Genomic DNA, 16527 nt, shown 5'->3' on the forward strand with positions numbered 1-16527 from the left:
TTAGCGTTGTCTCGATGAATCCGAGCCCGATTGGCAACGATCTGTAGTCGGTTTCGACTCGACCCAGACTATGGGTATTGATTTTCATCTTCATTCCATATCCTTTTATATCCCTCCTATTCTCTTTTTGAATCCAAATAGAGCAGCAGGCGCATCGTGTTTCTACTCTTAACGATTTATGCCGCATTTCATGTATGATAATGGGTACCTCAATGCTGGCTCGCAAGGTCATTTAGATCGCAGATACATTGTTAGAAACAATGTCACTTGATACCCCTACCTGAATGTATACGAACTATTCTCCTCGATGATAGATGATACTTACCTAACATTTTATTCTGATTAAGAAAAATAGAACCGTCATTCTAACTGGAGGATGCGTCGTGATCGAGAATCGTAGAATTTCGCTTAATGCTGAAGACCCATCATTTCCATTTATTCGGTATCCTTATTTTTATACTTTCTTTCGCCGTAAAGCCAAAATGTCAGCAAGCTTCAAACGCCCCTTTGCCCCCCAGCCGGAAGGGCCACTTTCAACGTCGGGTCGTACCGCTATATACCAACCCCATGCGCGTCTATCAAGCTCGCTAGTACCGAGGTGCTCTGCCCAGCTGTCAAATAGAAGCCTTAAGGCGCCGAGTAGCCTCGCGACGTTCTCTTCTTTCTCTTGCTCTAACGCTCTAGCTGTCTTCCGCTTCGACGTACTTTTTCCTGGTTGGCCCGTTCGTGTAGACATTCGAGAAGTGGACAACTCTGCTTCGTGATCTGCAGAAACATCTGGGTCAGCACCTTTGCCACCATCGTCAAGGTTATCAACTCTGGCGGCAAAGCTCTTGAAAAGATATGCCTTCGCGACTTCTGGTCTATGAATGGGCATTCCCACTACGCCTGCCTCATAAGACCGACTAGATGCCGAGCCAGCAGCTTCAGATTTATTTTTCGCAGCCTCAAGGTCCAACCCCCACACAGCCTCGCCACCCAATGCAGCTTGCTCTCCCGTAACCCGGAGGCGTTCTGCCAGTGCGTCCTTGAGGCAATTTCGTATTATTCTCCACCGATCAGGCCCAAGCATGATGCCCCCATACCAGCGAGTCATTACCACAAGCGTATTAATAGTGTTTGCTTCTCGTAAATTCTTTAGCAAGAAGTCACCGCATCCGCTTTCACCGTCATCAAACGAATCTTCTCTAATTGTAGTTGCTCCGAACAAATTCGTCGGTACTTGAACACGATACGCCCAGGCATTGTGCGTCGCATTCTGCAAAGATGGTACCGCCGTAAACAGTGATTGCATACTCGATTGGCGCTGGGACGGCCCTGTGATTTGCGTGGCGCGAACTATGAAAGTTGATCCTTTCAAGGTGATAGGTTGACTAACTGACCAAGCGTTCAATACGGGACCAACAGGGGATCCTGATGATACATCTTGGTTAACACTAGTTTCCGTAGCCCTTGGTGGTGGAGTGCCCGCATTGCCAGCTATAGGATCTCCAGACTTCGAGTGGTCTTCTACCTTTTCATCCCCTTTCCACTCATAACCTCCTCTTTTCAACACTGCGACTTCACGACCCATCACTTTCACCCTAGGTTGACCATGTCCCCAACCCTGATCATCGGCGCTGGGTCCCTTTTCTATACCGATCGAGACTGCCTTACTCCTCGAGTTGGCGCTCACTACCGCTTGAGCTAAGCTTAATCGACTCGAAGGAGGTTGCTCCGGCATGGTGCATCGCAATAGTTCTACGGCAAAAGCAAGGACAAGCGGGGCTCGGTTCGTCAAGAGTACGGTATCGGCAATTATATTCTCGTCTGTCTCTATAGGTAAGGTGAATGATGCTTCAAGCTCGTGCGGCGCAACAGGCTCTGGTCCATCAATGTAACCTATTTCATTCGACTGCCTGGCACGTTTGGATGCATTTTCAAGGGTAGACCCAGCCCGCTTGGCCGTCGATGGTGCGGTTGGATTCTTCAGTCGGGCTTTGCAAGCACTATGGAGGGATCGAGCAGCTTTGGTGTCCTTTATAGCGGCGGTGACATCCGAAAGGGGGCACTCAGCTATCTGTTGGATACTGCACTAGTTATTTACATATTATCTAACGAATGTCATACTTTCAACCTTCGTATTCATTTAGTACATACCTACGGAGGTTTTTGGCTTGGAGTTCTTTGATTCGACCTAGAGCGTCTTTCATAGGAACTCTCATGCCGATAGTCATAAGCCGAATGAGCTCCTGAAGGTCTTGTTGCGACGCCATACTCGCGATCAGAAACTATGAATTGATATGAGCATTGAGTTTGTGAAGTTAATGGATAACACTCAATTTGGATGAACGCGTCAAAGATTGATAGATGATAGAAAGCGCGTCAAGCTCCGATTGTGGCTAATCTCTGATCGTAGCTGCATTGCGTCAGCATCCATGGCCGAAGCTTTGTTGAAGCTCCTTCCAAGGGTATACAAACATATGTTAGGTATGAGGTAAGCACAAAAGCTTGTACAACTTACATGTACATCACACCCCGCAATTTAGATGGGAGAACCCCTGCAGTGGCAAAAAAGTGACCTACCCGGCACAGTGTACAAAAAGGAACGAGCCGAAATACGAAGGTTGGGGCCAAAAGTTCCGCACATGTCTAAATCTTGGCACCGTATTTTATACGTTTTTCGACTTATTGGTACTGTATTAGCCGCACGCTAAGCTGAAGGTCGAATAGTGGCTCGTTCACTAAGTTTAGGTGGCTTACCACTATATTTATAGCGATATTAGCCACTATAGCTTAAATAAGACCGTACAACCTCTTTTTTATTCGCACGTGGCTTTGCCAAGCTTAGATGTGCGAAACTTTTGGCCCCAACCTTCGTACATATGTACATGTATCTAAGTACCAAATCTATTTCCCCAAAATATCAGATCATCAAACCACAAAAAATTCCGTCTTGAGAGTTGAGATCATTTGATCACAACTGGACCCCCTTTTCATTAGATCTGCACCGATACTGGCGTCACCGGCTCCATATCGGCCGAATATCATTTGATATCACAACTGCCCCGTTCCTGAATTCAGGAACATTGGCCCGGAGCAACAGTTTGGTTAAGGGGGGAAAGTAACTTGATAGCAAGTTCTGCGGTCACCGGCCTTTCGTAGGATGGATCGGTAGCCTATCGCGTATCTGCCGCTTTAGTTCTCTCTTCTTGATATACCTCGTTAAGGCAATACCCCAAGCCGGGGACGGGACTAAGATACGTCTAACGGCAAGGGTAGTTAAGCAGATTATGATGCGGCCTATATACACGCATAACCTCGCTACGAGGAGTCTAATGCGTAACTGGAAAATAAGGGGGAATAGCTTCAAATGGGTTGATAGCGGCTGTAGACGATATACTACATCTAAGCTGCCGTCTTCATCGCCCTCGCCGCCGCCGCCAAAACAGCAACGAGCAGCTCCAAAGCCGCTCCCCTTTCAACCAACCAAACCGAAGCCAAAACCAGCGCCAGAATCCACACCTCAACCTACGCCTTTCCCCTCTTCATCATCTTCATCATCTTCATCGTCTAAGGGGTCTCAAGACAAGAAGAGGCCAGTCTCAGAGCTACTGCGTGACTACTGGTTCCCTCTCTTCGGTGCCGGCGCCGGGGTGGTGTGCGTGAGTTTCTTCGCGTCGTCGCTAGTGTACTACTGGTGGACACAGCCGGCCGAACACTGGACACCCGGGCAAGAGCCCGAGACCCCTACAGGCCGGCCAACCATCCAATCGCCTCGGGAGTTCGACCAGCATCTCGACAAGTCCGAGTGGCGCTTCGGTATCACCAAGCTACGGCGGCAGATCGGCTCCGAGTTAGCCCACGGACACGTGCTCGAGGTCGCCGTTGGTGCCGGTCGCAACTTCGACTACTATGATTGGAGCGTAATAACCGCCGGTCTAGAACCCGCCGAGGAGAAGGAAAATTCAAGCTGGTTTGGCTGGTCCGGAAAGGGGGAGGGGAAGGAGAAGGAGAAGCCTAAGGCTGTAAAGCAGAAAGGAGTTCGACCCCAAAATACAAATGCCCTACTCAGCTTTACCGGCCTAGATATCTCCCCGCCCATGCTAGACCTCGCACTGACGCGGATCCGGCAAGTCGTACCGTTCATGGCGGACCAAATCCCCAAGAACCCGGTATTCTCCAAACTCGCCTCCAAAACCGCAGATAATAGCGAAGAAGGCATCTCGCTAGCCAACAACCATCTCCGGCTCCTCAAAGCCGACGCCCAGGCATCCCTCCCCCCTCCCCCATCATCATCATCATCATCATCATCATCATCTTCCTCTCCCGAAAAATACGACACCATAATCCAGACCTTCGGACTCTGCAGCGTGCGAGATCCCGTGCTCCTCCTCTCCAACATGGCCGCCGCCGTCAAGCCCGAGACCGGACGTATCATCCTCCTAGAGCACGGACGAAGCTGGTACGAGCTCGTAAACGGGCTTTTAGACCGTAGCGCGCGCAAGCACTTCGAGCGGTTCGGATGCTGGTGGAACCGGGACGTGGAGCTCGTTGTGCGTGCCGCTGAGCGCGCCGTGCCGGGTCTCGAGGTCGTGCGGTTCGAGCGTCCCGGCTGGACTACACTTGGCACGCACGTCCTCGTTGAGATGCGCGTGCGTGCGACCCCTGCGCCGGCTCCCGCTACTGCTGCTGCTACCCTTAGCAGCGACGAGGAGGCGCAGGACTCGACGACGACGGGCACGAGTTGGTGGTCGTCGCTACTATCTGTCAATAGCAAGCCTAAGAAGGATGAATAAAGTCATCCTAGAGCAGAAGGCTTCTACTTCGTAAAACTCTTTGGATACTCTACTACATCACCTATAATGCAACATTGCAAGTGCTCATGTGTATAAACTCTGTATCTTTAATCGAGTCATCGCCTCACTATTATTTGTACGATACCTGCAAGCGATATACCCCTCCAACAAACCGCAACTTGAAAATCCCGCACTTAAATATTGTCGAATATCACACGTCGCATCAATATTGATAAAAGTAAACTTTTGAACGGGGATTTCATTTAAATTTTGGGCGGCTTTTTCCTTTGTTCCAACGCGCCCTGACTTTAATCCGTCTAACTGGGATTTCTAAGCGCATCTAACCAGCCAGCCTTTTAATCTTCGCGGCTCTTTTCCGGTCTTCTAATTGTACATATCGATACCCTTTTTCAGGATATCGAGTGGCAAAGGACATCGCTATGTTACCCTCCCCCTGCACGCCTTTTTGTTAACCGCCGACAGCCGTTTCAGTCCGCTGGATACTCTAGGTCGCTATCATGCGACCCAGCAGCCATCTAAGCGCGCTCTCTTCAAATAATATTCGTACATTTCCCCCCCTCCAGCCAGTAACCAAGTATGTGAGCAGTAGAAGCTGAACCATTTAACAGGGGAATAAATGGCAAAATGAACTGAGAGGAATAAATGCAGAATGCGAGAAACCCAGCTGCGCCAACGTCGTCCCAGCCAAACTCCTTTTTGAATCATTTACGCGGCCGTCTCCCATCTCATCATACATAGCTAAGTACGTGCCAACTACACGGATAGCGTGTCGTTAATAGTAAGAAAAGAAAGAATTAAGATCAAGAAATTGGCCAACCGAGGGTATTCAGTAGTTGTCAAATAAACCATCTAGCTCATCCAGCTCGACTGTCTCGGGACTTCTATCCCAGTCAAGAATGGCGTCCAGTTTAGTCCAGTTTTCCGCCTCTGTATCTTTCTTCACAGGTAGCATCATGCTTGGTCGCATTGCAGGGCTGGTCATGAACACCATGTGCGGTAACAAGCTCGGCGCAAGAGTCCTAGGTGGCTCGCCAAAGAGCTGTTCGTTTTGCATGCCATCATCTATCGGCGCTTGGTCGACGGGGTCGACCCGGAGCAAGTGACCACTAGCTTTTCGTTTTTGTAATCCATCTGCTGTCTGTGTGAATTCCTTTTCATCTTTTTCTAGAGGTGGCTCATTCCCTCTGGGGTTGCGCGGCACATTGAGCGGCCGATGACGCCCAGACACTGAACCCATTGGGGTACCTGGCATGGGAATATCCTCATCCATATCATCGAACTCGGGCGACGAAAGATCAACTTCAGGTGACAGGCTGAGTTCTCTTCTTCGGTCGCAATCGGCATCTTCGGATGTGGAAGCCGAGCTTGATAGCGATGGTGTAATAATGGCACGTTGGGCTGTGGGGTCTGGAAGAGGTAAATGGGGACATGTGGTCAGATAAAAGTACGTGCGCCTCGGGTGGACGGTCTCAAGCTCCTTAGCTAAAGGACAAGGAGCTACAGCGGACCAACACGATCGCTTTAAATATGTAGATAGTCGAGAAGAAATGATAGCGCAAGGGTTCGCGGATCTAAAAAACAAGTTAGCTATGAAACGATAAGTTCAATAGGTAGATTGAACCTACTGCTGAACGATTTTGACCTGATCCATGAGGGCGGTAGCTAGCTCCTTGACTAGGTGAGGTCGATTGCGAGTCTCCTCTAATCGTACGATGACAGCTTCAACGATCTCATCATTTATACCCTCTAAATCGACTTTCTTGATCTCTAGTGATTCGGATAGCTCAGACTCGTCCATCTCAATAGAGACTTGGAGACCAGGCGAGGGTGGCGGGGTGCGGTCATACTTGATAGGACTAGCAATCCGTTTTGAACTAGGTGCAGCTGAAGAGAGTGCAGAATCGTTGTGAGATCGTTTTAACTTCTTATTCGGATGCGACGAGCTCTCAGAAGATGATCTAGAGGATGCCATGCTGTGGTTATTAGACGAAGATCGATTTACTGGGATGTGGATTCCGAGAGACGGCAGAGATAGCGATTTGCGACGAGTATTGTACGGCATGGTGGGCAGATAGGATGGGATCAAGAATGGCGCAGATATGTTATTGACTTCTATATCGATTGCTGCTGCATGGAGGGAACGTAGTGTTTGTAGCTGACTTGTAAACAGTACCCCAACTATAAGAGTTGAGAAGTGAGTGAAACAAGGGACTACCTAAGGTATAGGATTAGGGAAAATTAGGGAAGATAAAGATATCGTAGTAGGGGTCGAGAAATACGAGTACCAGGTAGGCGAGGGGGGTAAACGAGGAAAGGCGGTGGGAAAACAACGACGATATCGCGACGGCGATGTTAAACTGACGAATAGAAGGCAAGGAGAAGCAAAGAAGTGGCTTCGGTTAGACTGGGGAGGGAAGGCGGCGAGATGGCTTAAGACTGTATGTTTTGAGTGGGTGTATGCGTGATGGGAGGAAAAAAAAAAAAAAAAAAACCTGAAATGTTCCTCACTTGGGGGGGGGGGGTGATGGGATGGCGGGCACTGGGGGGTTGTGTGCAGGGGTAAAGAGGTACAAACGGTACTGAACAAGCATCTTGGTATCCACTTCAAGCAAGGCAGTGGACGAGGAGAAAAAAAAATATGGAGTGAACTTGGTCGTGACATGCTTGAACTACATATGTAGCACGATGAACTCGAATTCTGCTACGAATCCCATACAAGAATTGAGAGGGACTGGTTGTTACTGCAGAAGTACACTATGTACTTCTTGGCCCTAGCGTTGTATTCAAGGATGATCCCTTGTACATCTATTGCCCCGTTTATATATACTAAACCAATCAGCTTCAAGCTTAGCTCCAACGGCTGGTTCAAAATTTGTCTGGCCGTTACCATTAAAAGAAGCCAACCAGAAACTTTTTTTTTTCCCTCTCTTCAATTTTAGGGGTCCATTGTCCGTGCTTCCGAGCTCCCTCGATTCGATACCCATCATATTACGCAAAAGATTACCACATAAGGTAAGGTATATATACATATTAATATACGCGTTCAGTTATTATATTTTTGACAAGGTTGTAATTGTGACGACTTCAGTTTGCGGAATACATAGTCGGTATCAAATTCGCATGATCTGTTTACTTTTGAGATCGCAGCATGGGGTGTTCAACCCAGGAAAAAAGAGGCGGTAAGCAAGCATGTAGACTTGTAGACATGCAGGCAATGCATTGTGCAGATTGACGACCCCAAAGTACCAAAATTAGGTAACTTACATATATTAAACACCTAAGAGGGTGGTGGACTCGTTAAACAGTCGTTGCCTGCTATGTATGTAATTTATAGGTAGCTTCACTATTCAGTACCTAATAACTTAACAATAGTTCTAAACACCTACCTTTCCCAGTGTCCCGCTTCTTATGAACGAGAGGTTTAATTTGAATATTTGAATGTAAGTAGTGGAGATATCTACTGTCGTACAAGCCTAGCGGGAAAAGAAAAATATTCAAGAAGAAAAAAAAAGAGCAAGAGTCTAGGTCTGGTACGTGCGGAGCAAAGCGGGCGAAAACCCGGTCTAGCAAGGGTATGTACATGCATACTGTGGATATACATGATTTTGAGCTTGACTGATACCTCATCGATACCCGATATTCCATTGTTAGCAGTATTCAAAACAACAGACACGCTTATGCCAGGTTCCGTGTATCGATTCTCCGCGTTATTCTAATTTGCGAAGGGGAATTATGGTTCTCACTTATGTGTGACCGGAAGTCTTACTTCCCCAAAAAGATGAATCCAAATGCCAGGAATTACACGTTTAATCTTACCTACCTAGGTATGTATGAGCTAGAAGACAGGTTGGCTGACTTGCATTGGCTTGTTTAGGTATCGAGGTAAGCCAAGTTATGTAGGTAGCCAGTTAGCCAGTTAAGCCAGGTCGACGCTGCCTATATTAACGCCGTACCAATCACATACACTCTAGCTTCCTGAATTGGTTGCTGGCCGGAAGATTCCCGCAAACCGCACCAACGTGGTCCTAGCACCCGGTATAGACATATGTACCGTAAAAGTACCGCGCCTAACCTCTTTTTATGGACAAGACTGGACCAATCTGAAACTTGCGGAGTTGCATGACGTTAAGTAATAAAAAAAGGTTGAGTCCCGAGTCGTACGTTTTCCGCTACGCACGCGAGAAACTTCCTCAAATATGCATCATCTCATTGGATCATAACCTGCACATCGCTTGTCAGTCCTATTGCTCACCAGAGAGTTATGACTGTCGTTTTCCCGTTAACTATGTACAACCTTTAATGAACTCCCCTAGCCCTCGTCACTTCTACCTCCTCATTTCATAAATACTAATATGCAATTCGGAATTCTTTTTTCAATCTTGGAAGCCGGGCCTTTTTCTTATAAGTCCGATAAGATAACTTTCGATTTATTTGGTCGCGCATCGAATCATACCATCAAATGCCCCTCCCCCTCGTTGCCTACTCCAGGTCTATCGAGAGCCTGACTCGCACTCTGCCTAACCCCTCAAAGTAACCTGTTATCGTAACTCGTCGCTAAGCGATAATAATAATACATCTCACAATAATATGTAATGCCAACACTTACCTCCTATATCTGACCACCCAATTTCTATGATTTTATTTGATGCACGTCGTCGAGTATTCCACAGTCGGCCAGCCAACCAGCCAACCAGTGAACCAACCAAAAAAAGGTTGGCCTACCTCATTCGGAAATTCACTGCAAGCGAGCGGGATCTCATGTCTGTAACGCTGTTTTAGGAAGTGGGGCGATTGAGCTGAGATGTGTACCTAGGTACTCGAGTACGTACATGGTAGGCCAGACCGTGCGATGGACCCCTAACAACTGTCCTAGATCATCAGCTCCACCGAATCCATCGGCCATCACAGTGCTCGGACTGTATCCAGGTAGACTGTATCTGCGAATCTGCTTACGAAATACGCACATACCTGAATACGATCAAAACGATTAATTCCACGTGCCGATCACCGCGCAATATCGCACAGTACCGAACCACTCACCCGGGACTGCCGGTCTGCTGGGGCGCCGACCCAGGAGGTACTAGCTTAACTATCAAAACTACCTAACACTAGACCTCGTACTCGATGCAGCCTCGGCTTTTATATAGTGTACACTACACACATATTCCGTAGCACAGCCATATGCACGTCGTAGAAGCCAGGAAGCCTAGAAGGGAGGCGAAATGCAAGCAAGCCTATCAGCTCAAGCCTTGCGATCAAGTCAGAGAAGTCTCAAGATTCAGCTCCTGGTCCCTGAAAATCACTCGGTACGTTAATCACATAATACGTGCCTCACTACAATCCGACCTAAGCAGGACAGTAGTGGTTTTTTTTTCTTCATTTTCTTCACCACTAGAACCTTCAGAATCTTGCCCCCGAAAACTTTACATCTACAATACATTTTATTCCTCCAAGGCTCAAAAGTCATACATACCTAAGGATATGGCTTAGATCTCCTCCATACTCGTCCAGTCCAGGATGGCCCATGGTTCGTTGATCTGCCGGCAGTCGACAAATTAACTATGAGTGCGACAGCTTGTCACATCAGGACGCCAAATGTAATGTTACCAGCAACCACGGACGTAGTACTACAACCGATGGTCCGCCGAACCCGATCCAGTTTAGGTATTTCAGAGGCGACGTTGAAATAGAAAATTCTCGCATAAGACGGCGAATCCTTCAAGTCTGAGTGGCGACCGGTTCTCCGAATGTTATTCATAGTATGTTATGACGGAGCCGGCTTTTCTACTTCATCACGGACTCTGAGCTGTATTATTTCTTTCTCTTTTCTCGTGTCCAGCCCACCGCTCGTTTAGTACTGTTGTTACGTCCTTGAGAACGCGGTAATTTCGAATGCGTTACCCGCTTACTCTATTCCGCATAGGCAACTTATAGCACTAAACATGGTCCACCATCTTAAAATTGCAAGGCACTAGTGAGCTTATCCACGCCATATAGAGAAGCGTTGAAGAGAGACGTCAAGAAAGTATAAAGGCTAACTTAACCTTCTTATTAACAGAAAAATAAGAAAGAACAAAGGGAGTTACGATAAATCCTATGCGCCGGTTAGATGCTAGACCGAGGTTCTGTATGAATAACCCATCTCTTCGTTACTCAATGCTAGACCTACCGGATAGAAGGCTCCCCATAAGCTCTAACGAGAAATGAATAAGGGTCAGGTCCACATGGTTATGGAGTTGGCGAAAGGGGCTATTCCGGGCTTATATCAAAGACAACTTTACTAATGAGGCGTGACATCTTTACTGGAGCGGAAAATCTGCTCAAGAAGAAAGGCCGAAATATGATTATGGTATGCTATTCAAATTAGACACCAGGCCAGATCCTGCTCTGAGAGCCGCGGACGGTTCGCTTTCCTTCACCAGTGTCCATGTAATGTTTCACCCTGTCCTCTCACGAGTTCGGGGATATGAGCTTCGTGCCTATGATATTTAAAAAGTATGCTTAGAATCTTCATGTTTTCACTGAAGACTGATATTCATTCCCCTGGGTCACGACCCTTATTAACAACGCGTCTCACCCGTCTGACACTCCTACGGGTCGGGCCGCGCTTACGGAAACGGAACCCGTGTTTCTGGAGGATCTCATAAGGTAAGGTAGTTATACATCCAGGTTATTCTGTTAAGCTGGATTTAGTCTTGATACCTAGGATCATGTATGTGTATAATAAAATCATCCCGTTCAAAAATTGTCTTATGTCTATACCATACCTAATTGAGACTATGCAATATCATTGTCTGCTAAAGTGTTAAAGGAGATACATGCCATAACTGTCATTAAAAATCATTCAAATTACACTCTAAACATGCGATTATAACATTCTAGCTCTCACAAACAGCACAGGCTTTGGCTATGGAAGTACTTTTCTAGACTGTAAACACGCACCCAACCTATAGGCATTATTTAATTACTAAGAGCAAACTCGTATGCAACTAAAGACGTAACCTAAAGCCTGCTTCTAAGAATATTGTTAACCTATTTTAGGTGGAGAAATTTTTACTAGTTGTTACTATAGAAGGAGAATAGACTTGATTGTGTCCCGAGTTTGCGAGTGTGCTACAGTTACACATCCCACTTATATGAACAAACTAAGGCCTCAAAAAGCCTCAAAACATACTATTCTAGGAATGGCGTAAATCACTTAGCCAATCAGGTTCAGATGGGAAATGTACCTGCAGCATGTTCGCAATTGATGACATGGGCCTTAGCTCGGTTGCTACTGGGAACTAACATACATGTACTCGTTGATGCCAACAATGGGACTTACTATAAGTACCTGGGTCTCAACCTGTTAAATGTAGGAGTTGTATTAAGAGATAACTAGTAGCTATATTCTTATTTGGAAATTATTATGTTGTGGGTAACGTAAGACAAGAAATAAAAGAGCTTTTATGCCGTCTTAACTTAAATGTCTGGCAGAAAAGGCTCATCTTTTAGAGAACTATAGAAAATCAGCTACGTAGTACTTTCCTAAGCCATTTTAACACTTGTATCTTTTTTTTGCCTTTCATTTAATACATAATTCAGTGGTATAGGTTGTATTACCTCATCTTCGTATATCATAAGCCATTCAAAACTACTCTGTAACTTGTAACCCATCCTAGGCATCTCGAAGTCTTGTATGGAAGTTCTATTTTATTTTATGATAGTTATACTAGTGAAATAAGTTACGAGATCTGTAGCGATGGTATATTGAAGCTAATTATCTTATATAGTTTTAGATTCAAAGCACTGTCTTAGTTGCGTGACAGCGCCGGCGTCTTTGAAAATTATTCAGTTAATAAAAGTCGTATAATAAAATATAACAAGGTATGTTTTTTACTTAAAAAATATAAAAAAATACGTAAACCATTTAAATTTGGTTATCGTCATAGTCTTCCCCATGTGTGTATTTGTGAAGATCCTTACTCAGCTTCATACGTAGCAAATCCCCAGACGAAGAATTTTTGGCATCTGGGGTGCATCTAACGCGGGGAACGGGGGATAGCGAAGTGCTTCTCACCCTGAACCGAAGATATATAAACCCGGGGAATGGGATAGGTTTGGCCAATGTTACAGGAAACTATATTAATAGCAAGCGGTTATACCATGTACGAATTGCCGAATTTACCACGGAGACCTTCGCGCCGCGTTCGTTTTTCCCTATATGATGCCTCATTCGCCGGCACCTGTGCTTGCAGCCAGTAGAATTTGGCCTTGTGCTCCTGGACTGTTTCTTTCTCGGTGACGTGAATGGTGCAGACCATCTGTAGATACTATATAGAGTATGCATATGATGGGATGGGGATAATCTGGAGAAAAGGAGGCTCCAGGACAACTGCAATGATATATATGGCATAGAAATATCTCTAGAGATACAAAATAACCCGTCTCCCTCGGGGTTTCCGTAGCATCGTAGTTCCAACTCATATTTGAAATTGCTAATAGTCACTTGGTCGTATTCTCGAATCATCATGAAGCTTTCAAGTCTTGGAGCCGCCACCGTTTTGGCATCAGTGGCATCAGGTCATACTATCTTCTGTCAACTCAAGACAAATGAAAAGACGTATCGTGAGTCTTGCTCTTTTAGTGATAATTAATCTTTGAAGATTCTGACGCCTTCTAGCCATGTAACATGCTATCCGAACGCCCACGTACGATGGCGTATGTATAATCCCGCTAACACGTTCATAGTCTAACGACCCCGGCCTACTCATCGACATCTACAACAAGCCCCCGGGAACCAGCAGCCCTTAAAAGATCCCTGGTAAGTAATAACAGATCTTAATGGGATGATGTAGTACAGGGAGGCTAACTCGGTTGTGTAGGACCCTCTGTTTTTACTTGCTAAATAGTCATCTATAGGGGGGTTGATGCTGTACCTATTGGGGGTATATGCGTGTAGTTGTCTCTTTATATGCTAGCTATGGGCTACTGGTATATAGTTGAAATATCTGCAATAACCCTAGAGATAATATCGATGAGGCTTTAGCTGGGCTCGAAGATGTTATAGGTTACTACTGTATGCATTCGTGTCCTATTAGATTGTCGTGTTGAATCTTATATAATACGACACACTTAAGAAGTTAGGTATTCTTGACTTGTAGGGATAAAATCCCTCTCGACCTATTTTCCTTTCAAATGTAGCCAATACCAACACACCTACTGAACGCCCCAAACACCAAGGACATTCTTCGTGCCCCTGTCTCCGCCCTTCGCAGCCAGCGCCTCAAGCTTTTTTACTCTCCTGACGAGCATCCCGACGCATATCGGCCCGATAATAGTGCACAAGACGATAGCCCACGTCACAATGAGAAACACCTCTGAAGCGCCTTCATTGACGCTGTCTGAAGGCTTCCGGAAAATGCCTCTACTCTCCGCCACGGCCGAGATTAGGAACCCGATCTCGCCCCTGGCTACCATCGCACATGATACTATAGCAGCTGGATAGAGCGAGAGTGGCTTTGCTGGCGTGGCAGTTCCTTGTAATCTACTATCCCTTCTGGATGGAGGTGCTCGCTGCTGTGGCGTCTCTCCTGATGGATCCACGATGCCTTCTGAAAGTTCATCCTCGACAGGTTGAGGAGTGGTGACAGCAACTGGCTCAAGCTGGACCCCTTCCGTAGGTACTGTAATTTTCGCTGGAGACGAACTATTCACCTTTCGCGGCCGGCGAAACCTCGAGAAAAGGGCTCGATATCGGGACGAGGCGAATGAGACGAAGGCTCTTACGAGTCGGCTAGCAGAGAAGGGAAATCGCACCAGCCATAAGCCGCATATCATCTTGCCAATTGCCATGAGTATGCCGTAGATAATTCCGCGCCATACTACTTCTCCTGAGAACATGTCAGAGATAGGGATAGAAAAGCCGATGGAGGCGAAGAAGAACGGCTTTAGGATTCGAGTGACTGCTTGCGAATAGTAAGTTTCGTAGACACCAAGAGCAGTGTGCCCTGGCTTTTGCTGCTGGCGTTCCCTGGAAGCTGATGGTTGGGATGTAATCGAAGCATCGCTGCTATTATCGACTACTCGCACCGTTGGTTCTTCTGACATCTGCGAAAGCTCCGAGCCCTCCCCTTGAGATTCGGTTCTTTGCTGCTCTCGAGAAGATACAGCATGATGACTTCTTGGTCTTTGCTCGTCAGCTAAGCCGTCATCACTGCCCAGAGCATCATCCCACCAACTGACAACAATACCAGCAAGATACGCAGCAAGAAGCACAGACGCGCCCGTATAACTAGCACCCACGACAAGAGCGACTAGAAGCACAGTCTGTGCCACGAAAGCAGTCTGCTTCTCATCCAAGAAACCCCATCGACACCACCCCGTCCCATCCGTCTTCCCATCCGTCTTCCCATCCCCATTCCCACCCCTAATTCTACCCCTCCTCACCACCGGAACAACAAAAGGCCTCACCACAAACCGACAAACAACCGGAACCGCCGCCGCAAACGCAAGCGATACCAACACCGGCCTAAGCACCGTATCCCCAACATCAAACCTCTCCTCCCCGCCCAACTTCGACAGAATCTGCACCATGACCAACCCTAGCACATCATCCATCATCGCTGCAGTCCCCAACACCGTGCCCACCCTCGTATTCGCCAACCCACTCGCCTCCAGGACCGCAAACGTCGTGCCAAGACTAGTCGAGCACAGCGCCGCCCCCGCCGCAAACCCCATCATCGCATCCGCGCCCCCCAGCTCCCCCAGCACCGCAAACCCAAGCGCCATCGGCCCCGCGACCCCCGTCACCGCGATCCCCGCGCTCAGCACGAAGTTCCGCCGTACCGCGTCGACGCGTGTCGCCGCCCCGCCCTCGAACACGAGGAGCACCAGGCCTAGATACCCGAGCTGCACGATGGTAATTTGAAGCTCGGACGTCAACCAGTTACCGCCTGGCGCGCCCCACGCCACGCCGATTAGGACCTGGCCCACGAGCCCGCAGTACAGCGCGCGGTCGAGGACGGCGTCGATGGCGTTGAGCGCGAGGAGGAAAGAGGATAGAACGAGAAGCTGGATAATGGATGGCTCGTGGTACGGTAGGGATGGCATATTGCCAGACAGAAAAGTGAAGGTATCTTCACCCTGAAAGTTTATAACTACCTCTAATGATAAGTGACAAGTAGATGATAATTTACTATTAATATTAAATGCCTCATTTAAAAGAAGTGGAAATGATAAAAAAAAAAATGAAAACAACACCGACGTCATCCAAGCCTAACCGCCAAGATAGAATAATATTAGTCCGTAAAAGAAAGAAGTAAATGTTATATAGTCAGACTTGGCCATGGCGAACTTATTCTATAGCAAATCCTCGCCTTAGCGCCTTAGCGAGGTTTTTTTTTGCGAACTTTTGCGAATTGAAAAAAAAATAACGAATAATTTTATATAACGAAATTCGTAAAATTTGAGGCCAAGTCACCACTTAATTCGTTATAAAAAGGAGATCGTGAGAATGCGTGGAATGCGGGTAATTAATTACATGGAAATCGGAGTTTTCAGAGTCACCTAACACGGCTGACTAATCTGACACCATTTTTAGCAATATTTCGTCAAGTTTTGCTAGAATTGGTTTAAGCTTGGGATTTTAAAGGTATACCTTACCATTTTGGGTAATAATGTGACCCGTGCACTTACCTACTCTAAAACGAAACTTTGCTACAACAAATTTAAACCCGTGTTTTTTTAA

The 16527-nt window shown here is 46.8% G+C and overlaps 4 protein-coding genes across 4 annotated transcripts; 1 reads left to right on the plus strand and 3 right to left on the minus strand.

The window, feature by feature from the left end:
- Positions 1 to 454: 454 nt before the first annotated feature.
- F4817DRAFT_357646 (uncharacterized protein) lies at positions 455 to 2255 on the minus strand (the record flags this gene model as incomplete). The annotated part of the gene is made up of 3 exons (XM_049305942.1): positions 455 to 704; positions 753 to 2069; positions 2140 to 2255. The coding sequence occupies 3 exons, from the start codon at positions 2253 to 2255 to the stop codon at positions 455 to 457; spliced, it is 1683 nt and encodes a 560-aa protein (XP_049160681.1).
- An 896-nt stretch (positions 2256 to 3151) lies between these two features.
- Positions 3152 to 5201, plus strand: F4817DRAFT_48515 (uncharacterized protein). Its single transcript, XM_049307538.1, has one exon. It carries the CDS (start codon positions 3273 to 3275, stop codon positions 4776 to 4778), a length of 1506 nt encoding a protein of 501 aa, XP_049160682.1. The 5' UTR covers positions 3152 to 3272; the 3' UTR covers positions 4779 to 5201.
- On the minus strand, positions 5202 to 7481 carry F4817DRAFT_48514 (uncharacterized protein). Its single transcript, XM_049307537.1, has 2 exons — positions 6425 to 7481; positions 5202 to 6370 (listed from the first exon to the last, which is right to left on the minus strand). The coding sequence occupies exons 1-2, from the start codon at positions 6859 to 6861 to the stop codon at positions 5626 to 5628; spliced, it is 1182 nt and encodes a 393-aa protein (XP_049160683.1). The 5' UTR covers positions 6862 to 7481; the 3' UTR covers positions 5202 to 5625.
- A 6516-nt stretch (positions 7482 to 13997) lies between these two features.
- On the minus strand, positions 13998 to 15890 carry F4817DRAFT_314243 (Sodium/hydrogen exchanger family-domain-containing protein; the record flags this gene model as incomplete). The annotated part of the gene is made up of 1 exon (XM_049300373.1): positions 13998 to 15890. The coding sequence occupies one exon, from the start codon at positions 15888 to 15890 to the stop codon at positions 13998 to 14000; it is 1893 nt and encodes a 630-aa protein (XP_049160684.1).
- Between the last annotated feature and the right edge of the window lie 637 nt (positions 15891 to 16527).

Source organism: Daldinia loculata (genome assembly GCF_022478755.1).
Source record: "Daldinia loculata strain CBS 113971 unplaced genomic scaffold F4817scaffold_14, whole genome shotgun sequence".
In the NCBI taxonomy this organism is placed as follows: Eukaryota; Fungi; Ascomycota; class Sordariomycetes; order Xylariales; family Hypoxylaceae; genus Daldinia; species Daldinia loculata.